At 39.0% G+C, this 12,959-nt stretch overlaps 1 protein-coding gene across 1 annotated transcript; it reads right to left on the bottom strand.

Annotated features, from left to right (window-relative positions):
* Positions 1–987: 987 nt before the first annotated feature.
* Positions 988–2,632, bottom strand: LOC111882219 (40S ribosomal protein S14-3). The gene is made up of 6 exons (XM_023878578.3): positions 2,474–2,632; positions 1,890–2,009; positions 1,752–1,797; positions 1,558–1,643; positions 1,316–1,445; positions 988–1,204 (listed from the first exon to the last, which is right to left on the bottom strand). Exons 1-6 carry the CDS (start codon positions 2,474–2,476, stop codon positions 1,137–1,139), a joined length of 453 nt encoding a protein of 150 aa, XP_023734346.1. The 5' UTR covers positions 2,477–2,632; the 3' UTR covers positions 988–1,136.
* Positions 2,633–12,959: the final 10,327 nt, after the last annotated feature.

Genomic DNA, 12,959 nt, shown 5'->3' with positions numbered 1-12,959 from the left:
TCCGATTACAGGTGACAGGAAACGCTTCTCCCGTCGCAGACTAACAGCTATGCAACGAACAAGTTTGTTTTCTTTTCCCTTCATTTTTTTTCAGTTCTAACATCAAATTGATTATTAATCTTGCTTGAAAACTCTCTAATGAACTGAAATATGTAGTTTAATTTTGCTGAAATTGCTTATTGTTGCTTGAATTTGTTGTTGGAAATCCGAAAATATGGTTGAAGATAGTTTTTATTATGTAAAATTCTTGTTAAATGTTGCTGAATCATATTCCTTGTATATTTTGCTGGAAATTTCAGAAGATTGCTAAAAATCAAGTTTTTTATTGCTGAATATATGAAAATAGTGCTGAAAATCATATTTGTTGTGCATTTTGCTCGAAACTTCATAAGAATGCTGAAAATCAAGTTTTTTTTTGCTGAAAATATAAAAACAGCGTTAAAAAAAATGTGAAAATAATACTGAAAATCAAGTTTTTTGTTACTAAAAATATGAAAATAACAGCTACTTAAAAATAGACTGCAGATGTTATCATTTGGTTCGTCTCTTTTGCTACAACGGCTGCAAATATTCAGTTCACCTCTTTTAGTACAAAACCTCTTTTTGTACAAAGGCTTACAAATATTTTGTTCGCCTCCTTTTGTTACAAAGGTTGCAAATATTTGGTTAACCCATTTTGCTACAAAAGCTACGGATGTGGTTCAAATAACAAACACCTTATTAATTTGTTAAAAAAATACTAGCTTTGTATATTTAAAAATGCAAAAAACAAATTAAATTCACTTTAGCGTTACCAGGCAAAACTATTTTTGAAGTCTCCAATATATTAATTGCTACTTGTCGGTATTATTTTTATTCAGTAGTGTTCATTTGAAAAAGAAAAGAGTGATATGGCTTAAGAAGATAAATTGTCAGAAGTATATAGTTCTCATGTTCTGCAATCATGGCTAGCAAATGTATAGATAATGATTTACCAACACAAGCATGTCACCCAAACATCATCCATTCATAAAAGACAACAAAACCAAAAATGTCGGCCAAAACACAAAGAGATCCTAAACATTGTTGTTGTCAAAACATCGAAATAACAATATTCCAAAAATGGAAATATGACTAGACCACAATAAACCAACCAATCACAGCCTTCTTCCTCTTCTTCCACCCTTTCGGCGAGTGCTATCTGTGGGAATTGGAGTCACATCCTCTGATTCATCACACAACAAGATTTTATTGTTAAATACAGTACTTTTATTTTCCACTTTAAAAAAACAATACACAAATAATATTTAGTTTCAATGCTAAAACTGATAATTACCAATTCGTCCAATTTTCATGCCAGAACGAGCAAGAGCCCTAAGGGCAGACTGGGCACCTGGACCAGGTGTCTTGGTCTTGTTGCCTCCAGTTGCCCTCAACTTTATGTGAAGAGCATTGATGCCAAGTTCCTAAAAAGTTATAAACAGAAATATGTTTAGACAAATATTCCAATGAGTTTATGAAGTAAATTTTTTTACTAATTTATTGTTAATAAAGCTCTTGATGAGAAAAATGGAGCACCTTGCATCTCTGGGAAACATCTTGCGCAGCAAGCATAGCAGCATAGGGAGATGACTCATCTCTATCAGCTTTCACCTTCATCCCACCTAGTTACAAAAGGGTATGTTAGTAAATTAACATATTTGAAAAATATATTAACTTAACTCTTTCCACCACAAAATATTTAGAGGGTTAATTAAAGAAACAAATCATACCAGTAATCCGAACCATGGTTTCTCTTCCAGAGATATCAGTCACATGCTGAAAAAAATCAGTGGATATAAATCAGTCAAAAACAAACTAATCATTAAACTGTATATTTTGTACAAAAAATGATATAGAATTGAACTTACAATGAAAGTGTCATTGAAAGATGCAAAGATATGCGCCACACCAAATACAAGCTCTCCATCTCGGGTAGCGGGTCCAAGAGTGACATTCTCTTCCTTTGGCTCTCTAACTTTTCGCTTAGACTGTTTGAAGAATCAAGTAAAAATTATCAGTTTGAGAACAATGAAACAACTGAAAAAGAGATCAAATCAATTTCTTTGTTGTAAAACGTAATCGGATTACGAACATCACCAAAACCAACGAAGATGTAAATAACGATAATGGGTCGATTTTTGAGTTAGTTGGATATTCGCGGAACTAAAGCATTGTTTATACGATCAAAACTTAGCATCAATCGTTGAACGAATATTCTCAGCTCATTAGAGTAAAAGCGGATTAGATCGGAAATTAAGTCGTATAGATCCTAATCGAGTAAAAAACGCTACTGGTTACAGCCTAAAGGAAACAATCATAACACAGAATCATTACAGACACTTGAACATTCTTAAGGATTGAATGTAAAACATATCTATGGTTGTAACAAATCAAGCGAATGAAGGACTCAAGAAAATATACAACACCTAAAGAAGGAGAACGAAGAGATTACCATGGTGCAGCTTCTCTGGTTTGATTTTTCCTTCGGAGGTAGAGAGAATTCGTGTAGTGATTACAGGCTGCGGCATCTAGGGTTTATGGCGATGTGCTTTTTATGTTGGGAAGCTTGGAGTATTTTGGGCCTATTTGAACGCCCTTTGGCCCAAACGACGATAATAGGGTTCAGTCCACTGCTCTATTGCGTTAAAAGTGTAGTTGGTAAAAATATTTACTAAAGCAACTTATTTACTAAATTATGGTAGAAATAGAAAAATTATTTATTTTATTAAAAAGTTAACTATAACATAGTCTTTTTTTTTTTTTTTGGCATTAGTGAAATAGTATTTACTTTCTTAAGGTAGTGGTGAGAAACCAACAATAGCAAGCACACAGTTTCAAATGTCAAAGTGTTGTATTATTGTATTTTAGGTAGTAAACTTTGATTTTAATCACATGAATAGGAGAAGATGGGGAAAATGACTTATTAAGGTAACTAACTATTTCAATTGTCCATATATAGGTAATGTTCTTTTTTTTGTACACATTAAGGTAACTAACTTGTTTTGTTTGTTCACATTTAGGTAATATGACCGGCTATCACATGTTTTTGCTTATGTGGCATCCACCTGGCATATGACTTGAATACGTTGCACCTACTTGGCATGGTGCATATATGGGAAAATGACTTATTAAGGTAACTAACTATTTCAGTTGTCCATATATAGGTAATGTTCTTTTTTTTGTACACATTAAGGTAACTAACTTGTTCTGTTTGTTCACATTTAGGTAATATGACCGGCTATCAACTGTTTTTGCTTATGTGGCATCCACCTGACATATGACTTGAATACGTTGTACCTACGTGGCATGGTGCATATATTGTCTTCATTCGATTACACTATAACTGTGTCATACGATTCCACCCCTAATTCTAAACCCTAGATCGATCGACGATGGCTTCTTCTTCCTCATCTTATTCTTCAAAATGATAAGATGAATTTGAAGCTGATCATCCGTGTGATTGCGGTTTACCATCTCGTGTGAAGATTTCAAGAACTCCTGCAACATATTCAACAATATTGATTTACAATCGAGTTTTGACAAACTCTAAATTTTCTTCATGGGTTGTCAGGAGTTCTTGAAATCTTCACACGAGATCGTAAGCCACAATCACACGGATGATCAGCTTGAAATTCATCTTGTCGTTTTGAAGAATAAGATGAGGAAGAAGAACCAAAACAAGTCATATTCCAGGTGGATGCCACGTAGGTGCAACGTATTCAAGTCATATGCCAGATGGATGCCACATAAGCAAAAACAGTTGATAGCCGGTCATATTACCTAAATGTGAACAAACAGAACAAGTTAGTTACCTTAATGTGTACAAAAAAAAAACATTACCTATATATGGACAACTGAAATAGTTAGTTACCTTAATAAGTCATTTTCCCATATATGCACCATGCCACGTAGGTGCAACGTATTCAAGTCATATGCCAGGTGGATGCCACATAAGCACAAACAGGTGATAGCCGGTCATATTACCTAAATGTGAACAAACAAAACAAATTAGTTACCTTAATGTGTACAAAAAAAAAGAACATTACCTATATATGGACAATTGAAATAGTTAGTTACCTTAACAAGTCATTTTCCCGGAGAAGAAGTGTGCATAGCTACTAGCTAGATAACTTGAGAACGATATAAGGGGTTAAAGTCGACATGGTGCCTTTCTCATAAATAATTTAATATACCTGACTTTATTCTAAATTACATATCATAGAACCTAATTTTGAATGGTTGATCGGTGACAGTATTTGAAAATTGTGTATCATATATTCATATACATTCATATGTATTTGGTTTGTATCTTACAAATAATATTAATGTTTTGCTCAAATATTACGAAGTTAATGTTTTAGATTAGTTAGATCATAGATATCAAATATCATAAAAATATAAGAATATTTGTTTATACGTAAATAATATTAAATGGTTAGTTATTTTTCATGTTATCATATTTGTTTCTTATTGTGTTAGATATTATTAGTTATGATATTTTTATATATTGTTTTGAACAATATGAATACATATTCTTAATAGTTATATGACATTAACTAATATTTGTTTAATTATATGTTATTATTGATATTGAAATTAATATTATATTTATGGTGCAAATGAACCAAGCTATTCGGGATCGGCTCATTGAAAGCTCGACTCGAAACCGATTTTAAACGAGTTAATATTAAGCTCGTTTATTAAACGAGCTCGAGCTCGAGCCTATGTTACTAAGCTTGTTTAGGCTCATGAGTCTATATATAATATGATTTATTTTTATTTTCATATATTAAAAAAACAAATATTTGGAGAATTGGGGATTTAGTGTATTAATAGATTAGCTTCTTAACGAGCTCGAACCGAGTTTGAGCTTATTTAGGTACATTACATAAAAAACGAGCCGAACTTGATCCCGAGTCGGGCTTGTATAACTCTTTACGAGCTCGATCCGAGCTCATTAAATAAACCTCGAATCGAGCCGAGCTCGAGCACGAGTCTCGTATTTAAACGAACCGAACCGAGCGTGGCCAGGATCGGGCTCGACTCAACTCGTTTGTGTTAGTATTAGGGTTTAGGCCCAAGCCCTTTAAGGTTTAGTCATTTATTTATATATTATTATGTAATTGTCTTTTGAGAATCGATAAATCCTTTATCTAACATGGTATCAGAGCTCTAGGTTAAAACTCTATTGTTGACCACAACCCACAGCCACCGCCTTCCACCTCCGACTACCTTCTCTAACAGTCATCGTAGGTGCCTTCATTATGTGACAACCCTCAATTTCCGATTAAGTCAAAGTCAAATAAGTCAACATGTTAAACTGGTCAACTCATCTAACCCTTGTATATTAGGGTTTACATTATGTTACTATTGTACAACCCACTATTTTAATATGAAGTTATCACTTGGAAAGTTCATTCGTTCAGAAATTCTAAACCCTAATCGGGGTAAGTGATGAAACTATTGATAAAACATTATTCCATACCTCTCGGGGGCATAAAACCATCATAACAAAGCTTAACGGGGTGTACGAACCTTGCGCTGCGAAGCTAAACATCCAAAAATGTCACAAACAAAGTCTCTCTCAATCTCTCTTTATTGATCTCTCTCTCTCCCCCCAAATCTCTCTCATAACCTCCCTCAACTTTTTATAAAGATTTGGGGGCATCCTGACCCTTAACTTAGCCAAAAATTGCGCGAAACGGAGAGTTAACGCGAAAATCAGCCACTTAGGATCAAACCTTCTCAGGGTCGAGACCCTAAGGAACCGAAGACGAAGCAGGAAGAACTGAAAGAAGCTTGAGGACCAAACCAAACCCGAAGGTCCTGTGTAACATCCCTAAGAAGCGAAACCCTCCTGCCGGAACCGAACCTGATAAGGAACCGAACTTGATAAAGAACCAAACCTGCTAAGGAACCAAACCTGATAAGGAACCGAACCTGCTAAGGAACCGAACCTCGTCTGCTCGCCTAGACCGAAACTCGCATGGACCGAACTTCACCTTCGGCTCTCAACCCCAAGGACCGAACCCTCGGCTCCGGCTCCGAATTTCGCAGATTTCGCATCAGTTCCCGGTTTTCGACCATTTTCGCGTTTTAAGCCCGTTTTTCATGATTTTAACGCGGGATTTTCACCCAAACTTATATTTTGACATATAAGACCCCATATTTCCATAATCTAATCATATTTTGAGGGTAATAATTGTCTAAGATTAAAAATATAGTGGGTAAGTTATTTAGGTGGAGTGTTGACTCATCCTTTGTACAATAACACAAGTTACCTCCCATACTCATTCCATGTCCATCCCCAGTCACTATTCCACCATACCTGGTCATTTCATCTTCCTTTTACCACCATTTTTCAGCCACACTCTTGATCAAAGGATGTAAAATTCTTATCTCTCCTCCCATTACACTCATTCTCCACCAAGAAGCAAAAACTCATCCTCTCTCACTATCCCTCTCTAATCTCGAAAATTCAAGGCTGATCACAAGTTCTTAATCTACTCCTATTAAGTAATATCATTCCTCACATGATTATATCTCTTTCTTTTCTACTTAAATCATGGATATCTTACACTAACATCATCATATTTGTGTTAGATCTTCGAATCTTCAAGCCATCTTCTAAGTGTTCTTGAGTTGAACACTTCTTTTCTTCATCATCCATCTAATAAAATCACACAAGGTGAGTTCATACCCCCATATTTTCATGTGTTCTTTAAGTTTTAGGGGGGGGATACAAGTTAAAACACCAACAACATAGCTAAACTCAAACAACAGCTTGCAACAGAAAACATGATGTTCATTTACAAACAGTTTTGAACATCTTAAACTTTTTAGTTCTCAAAACTGTATTAGGTGCAAATAGTTCATGTTTATACCTTTAAAATGACTACTTGCACATGTCCATACGATTTTTCTACAATTTATGGTGATTTTTACAAAACTGCCTATCACTGTAGCTACGAATTCAGACCTGTCTGCGATTATGGACATTTTCACACCAGTTACGGACTCCCAATGTAACAACGTAATTTTTCAAAACAATTTTTCATTTTTAAAACATACATTTACTCATAAAATATTGTCAAAACATATTGTATCAATTGTTATCATCACAAAACATATCCCCAGAATCTCAAACATAAACTCCACAAGTGTGTACGAATCATGTCGGCGCCTTCCCGCGCTCATCACTAGCACCTGAAACACATAACACAACAACTGTAAGCATAAATGCATAGTGAGTTCCCCAAAATACTGCATACAACATATACGCCACTCGAGGCTATAATACGACCTTCCGGTCGATGTGTCTCGGCGGGACCCTCCAGTCCCGTACCTCGTTGGACCCTCTGGTCCGGTCATAGGTCATTGGACCCTTCGGTCCGGTCTATAACATCATACACATACATATATTATATAGCACATAAACTCATACGTAACACATAAGACCCTCTGGTCAACACATAATACCACTCTAGGTAACGTATAGTGAGAAGACTCACTCGATGTCTCGGTAAGTATCTGACTCGGTAGAAATGTGATGTAGCCTCTGCCTAATCACACAAAGTAAATACTCTCATAAATACAACTGTACTCAACCCTAAAAGTCAACAAGGTCAACGGTCAAACTTTGACCCGACTCGTCGAGTGCACTAGGGCGACTCGGCGAGTCTACACGTGTCCACTGACTCTCTTAGTCCCTCTCTTGGCACGTCGAGTACTTCCCCTGACTCGACGAGTTCCACCTAGCATGAATCGTGGGGCCACCCCGACTCAACTCGCCGAGTCTCAAGAACAACTCGGCGAGTTCCAAATTGAACTCAGACTCCCCTGACTCTCCCTGACTCACCGAGTTATTCCCCAACTCGGCAAGTCCACTCACTGAGTGATTAACGGGCAACCTTCATACTACTCGCAGAGTATGTTCTTCGGACTCGGCGAGTTCATGCCATGCACAAACTCTATACAACTCCTGAGGTCATATCTGCTCCATAAAATCATAGATCTGGCCTCCCCAAGCATGATAATCACGTAAAGTTCGGACCTTGGCACTCATATAACATCTAAATGGTCCAAAATGGTGATTTAGCCCCAAAAATGACATCCTTAGCTCATGGCTCCCAAAAGGACTCATAAATCTCCAAGGGTTAAGGCCTCTGGACCTCTTTGGGTCCAGATCCAGAACACAAACTCGAGAAGGGACCAAATGCTCCATTTAATCAACCTCTAAAAGGGTTAGAAAACCCCAACACTAAGAATCAACACCAAAAACTGAAGAAGGTCCAAGAATAATACCTCAATACAATCTCTATGAGCTCAAAACCCACCAAAATCGCACCTCCTTCAGTCTCCTCTTGCCTTGAACACTTCCTTCTTGCAAAAACACCCACAAAAGGTTTAAGAATGGCCTCTCCTTCCTCACAAGCACTCTAGATCTCTTAGGGTTTCTCTCTGGGGGTTGGTGGCCGCAAATGACGGCCCTAATATCCTTTAAATAGGTCTCAAACCCTGGAAATTAGGGTTTCATTAAACAGCGTGGACTCACCGAGTCCACTCATGAACTCGTCGAGTCCAGTTGTGAACTCGCAAACGAATCTGCGACCATACTCGGCGAGTCTAGATGCCAACTCGCCGAGTCTCCCCTCAACACCCAAAAATAAAAGAACAAAATATCATAGCTGGGAAACCGGATGTTACAATTCTCCCCTAATAGAATTAGACTTCGCCCTCGAAGTCTCACTCTGCAAACAACTCCGGATGCTGCTCCCGTATCTCACGCTCTGGTTCCCAAGTCAACTCTGACCCTTTCCGATGCTGCCACTGGACCTGCACCAGGGGCACTTCCTTATTCCTTAAAACCTTGATCTTCCGATCCCTGATCGCCACCGGTCTCTCAACATAATTCAGGCTCGCATCCACCTGAATATCTTCTAATGGTACCACTGCCGACTCATCGGCTATACACTTTCGCAACTGCGACACGTAGAAAGTGTCATGAACCTGCCCCAACTCTGCTGGCAACTCCAAACAATAGGCTACCCTGCCTACCCTCGCGATCACCCTGAAAGGACCAATATATCGGGGGGCCCAACTTGCCCCTCTTTCTGAATCGGATCACTCCTTTCCAAGGAGAAACCTTCAGGAGCACGAAGTCGCCGACCTGAAACTCGAGCTCGGACCGGCGTCTGTCCGCATAACTCTTCTGACGACTCTGAGCGGTCAACAACCTCTGTCTGACCTACTGGATCTGCTCTGTCGTCTAAAGCACAATCTCGGTGCTGCCCATCACACGCTGCCCTACTTCTCCCCAACAAATAGGGGTTCGACACCTCCTCCCATACAACAAATCAAAGGGCGGCATGCCAATGCTCGAATGATGGCTGTTGTTATAAGAAAACTCTGCCAAGGGCAAATACGTGTCCCAACTCCTGCCGAAATCCAACACACATGCCTGAAGCATGTCCTCGAGCGTCTGAATCGTCCGCTCACTCTGCCCATCAGTCTGTGGGTGGTATGCGGTACTTAAATGCAGTTTCGTACCCAATTCCTCATGAAACTTCTTCCAGAATCTGGAAGTGAAACGTACATCTTGATCTGAGACAATCTAGATCGGCACCCCATGGCACGATACCACCTCCCTCACGTACATCTCTGCCAACTTCTCCGCGGAAGAGCTCTCACTGATGGCCAGGAAGTGAGCACTCTTCGTCAATCTGTCCACAATCACCCAAATTGCATCAACACCCCTCGCGGTCCTCGGCAATTTGGTGATGAAATCCATGGTAATTTGTTCCCATTTCCACTCGGGAATCTCTAATGGCTACAGCTTACCATGTGGACGCTGGTGCTCGGCCTTCACCCTGTGACAGGTCAAGCATCTCTCTACAAACCATGCGACATCCCTCTTCATACAGGGCCACCAATAATCCTTTTTCAGGTCCAAATACATCTTAGTGGCCCCGGGATGGATCGAGAATTTCGATCGATGAGCCTCCTCCATCAAAATGGTACGTGTGCCGCCCACGGACGGTACCCAAATTCGACCCTAAAATGTCATAAGCCCCCGACTATCGGTAACTAATTCTGATACCAGCCCGACAACTCGCTCTCTCTTCTGGCTTTCTGGCTTCACAGCCTCAGCCTGGGCCCCACGAATAGCATCCAACACCGGGGTCATTGATGTGTGTAAAATGCACTTGTTTTATCCCTACTTTTTATTAATAAATTTAGCACACAAAGGCAGTGAACCTGTCTTTTAGTGATATAGTTTAGTAAGTAAGGTATCGAACTCAGGGAACGGAAAATTAAACTAATAACTAATTTTAACTAAAACAATTAATGAAAGTAAAAGGTTTTTCTTCTAGTTTTGCAAGACTAGAAACTTAAGCACACCGAAAAAACACTTAATTAACTAAATAACTTAAACAAACAACTAATTCACCAAATTTGATAAAGATGTTTCTATTTAGGTTCAACCAATTCACTCATATGGTTATTTTGTATTTATGATAGATTAATTGTTATTGGCTACCAATTATAGTGGTTAGGTTCATGTTCATTACTCCTAACCCTTAGACAATCAATTAATTCAAGCAATGATCAAGTGTTTAAACTAATTAATTCCCTAGATTAACAATTTGGATTAAATAAGATTTGTAGTGGTTAATCAATTTAGTGGTTCAATTAACCTCTTGTTTGATGGTTTATCAAACAAGCTCACACATTAATCTAACTATTGTCTTATTAATCTTAGTTTCATAATCATTATTCCTAAGCATATGATTTAGTGTTCACATAGACATATGAGGTTAACAACTAAGAGATGTTCATGCAACTTAATTGTCTTCCAATTAACAGAAAATAATTGTGGTTAATGCATAAGGTTCTTTAACAAACTTAATTTAATAGATCACCAATAAACAATTAATCAAAAGCTAAGAATTAAAACATAGGAGTTCCTTGGTATTCCCCAAACAGAAACAAAAACGTATTTAGCTCATAGTTCCAGTAAAAACAAACACAAAAACAAGTTTAGCTAGATTAAACATACTCAATTCCTAAAGCTAAGTGGAATGATTAACCTAGTTGCTTCAATTCTTCAAAAGGTTGAAGATTAGAACTTCTCAGCGTCTTCCAGGGTTCTCAATCGCAGATGGATCTTCAAAAATCGCCAGAAAAGTAGTCCCATCTGATAAAGGCTCGGTTTTTATAGATATCTCAAAACAGGGTGTACTCGGCGAGTAGTAGACCCAACTCGCCGAGTAGACTCGTTGTTATCCGTCTTAAATCAGGAGTCGTGGCTATCTTCTGGAATATTCAGCTGGACTCGCTGAGTAAGCTCGTGTACTCGCCGAGTAGGTAAGTTTTTGTCCCTCAATCTTCTTGGGAAGGTGAGCTTTGAGTCCCTCATGTCTACTATAGCACTTGCCGTGTTGATGAAGGGCCTTCCAAGGATGATTGGCACTTGTGGATCCGCCTCCATGTCTAGAATGATAAAATCAGCAGGAAAGACGAATTTGTCCACCTTGACTAGTATGTCTTCGCATATGCCTCTTGGGAAGGTGACTGTCTTGTTTGCCAAATGAATTGCCATGCGAATTGGCCTAGGTTCCGGGAGATCCAGCTTCTTAAAGAATTAATATGGCATTAGGTTCACAATTGCTCCCGAATCGGCTAAGGCATGAATGGTGGCCAAGTTGCCAAATTGGCAAGGTAAAGTCAAACTCCCCGGGTCACCTTTCTTCTTTGGTAGCTTATTTAGCATAGCAGCTGAGCAGTTTTCATTGAGTACTACCTTCTTCACTTCTTCCATCTTCCTTCTATTAGTGAGAAGTTCCTTAAAGAACTTTGCATACTTGGGCATTTGCATGACGGCTTCAATGAAGGGTATGTTTATTTGAAGAGTCTTGATATGATCTAGAAACTTCTGGTACTCCTCTTCCTACTTCTCCTTCTTAGCTCGGGCTGGGTATGGCATGGGAGGTTGGTAAAGTTTTTCAGGAATCTGCTCGGTGGGATTTTGTGATGTACTCGCCGAGTCCATACGTGGTACTCGGCGAGTAGGGCTGTCAGATTGTATGTCTTGGTTCTCTGCTTTCTTTTCTTCCTCCTCCTTCTATGATTTCTTGGATGACTCATTCTGAATAGGTGCCAGGGGAGTGATTATATTCCCACTTCTTGTTGTGACTATGTTTATGTGCGCGCCTCGGGGGTTATTTTCAGTTTTGCTAGGAAGTTCGCCCGGTGACCTTTGGTTGATTTGTTGAGCAAGTTGCCCAAGCTGCGTTTCTATATTATGGATAGATGCTTGCTGGTTCCTAAGCATGGTCCTTGTTTATTGAATTGCAACATCATGGTCACTATGTCTTTTTTCTCAAGCAACTACAAATTTGGTGAGCATTTCTTCCAAGCTTGGCTTCCTTTCTTGCACCGGCTCCTCCTTTTGGTAGAAACCTCTCCCTTTTTGCCTAAACCTTTCCTCCTTGGCTTTCTTGTACTCTTCATAAGGGAGCCATTCTTTCTTTTGTTTGCGCCAGTCTTCATCATATCGGTCTCCACTTGAGTAGCACACTTGCACCTTCTTGTTGCCATTCTCATATAAATCACAGTCTCTAGTGAGGTGAGGCCCATTGCAGTTTTCACAACCCACCCGAATAGCATGGATCGTTTGATCCATTTTATCCATCCTCATATCCATGGTTTTTAGCATAGCCATGACCGCGGATAAGTCTTCAGTAGCTGCATAAGCGGCTCCCCTAGTGACATCATGTTTAGGGTTGTGGTATTCTCTAGAGTGTTTAGAGAATTCTTCAATCAATTCTTTGATCACCGGGGGCGGCTTCTTTGTGAGCGGGCCTTGCGAGTCTAGTAACTGCCTGGTTGTGACATTGACTCCATTATAGAAGATGGAGACTTCTTGCTGGCTGTTT

The sequence above is a fragment of the Lactuca sativa genome, chromosome 6 (genome assembly GCF_002870075.4).
Source record: "Lactuca sativa cultivar Salinas chromosome 6, Lsat_Salinas_v11, whole genome shotgun sequence".
In the NCBI taxonomy this organism is placed as follows: Eukaryota; Viridiplantae; Streptophyta; class Magnoliopsida; order Asterales; family Asteraceae; genus Lactuca; species Lactuca sativa.
This window is presented reverse-complemented; position numbering and strand designations above follow the sequence as displayed.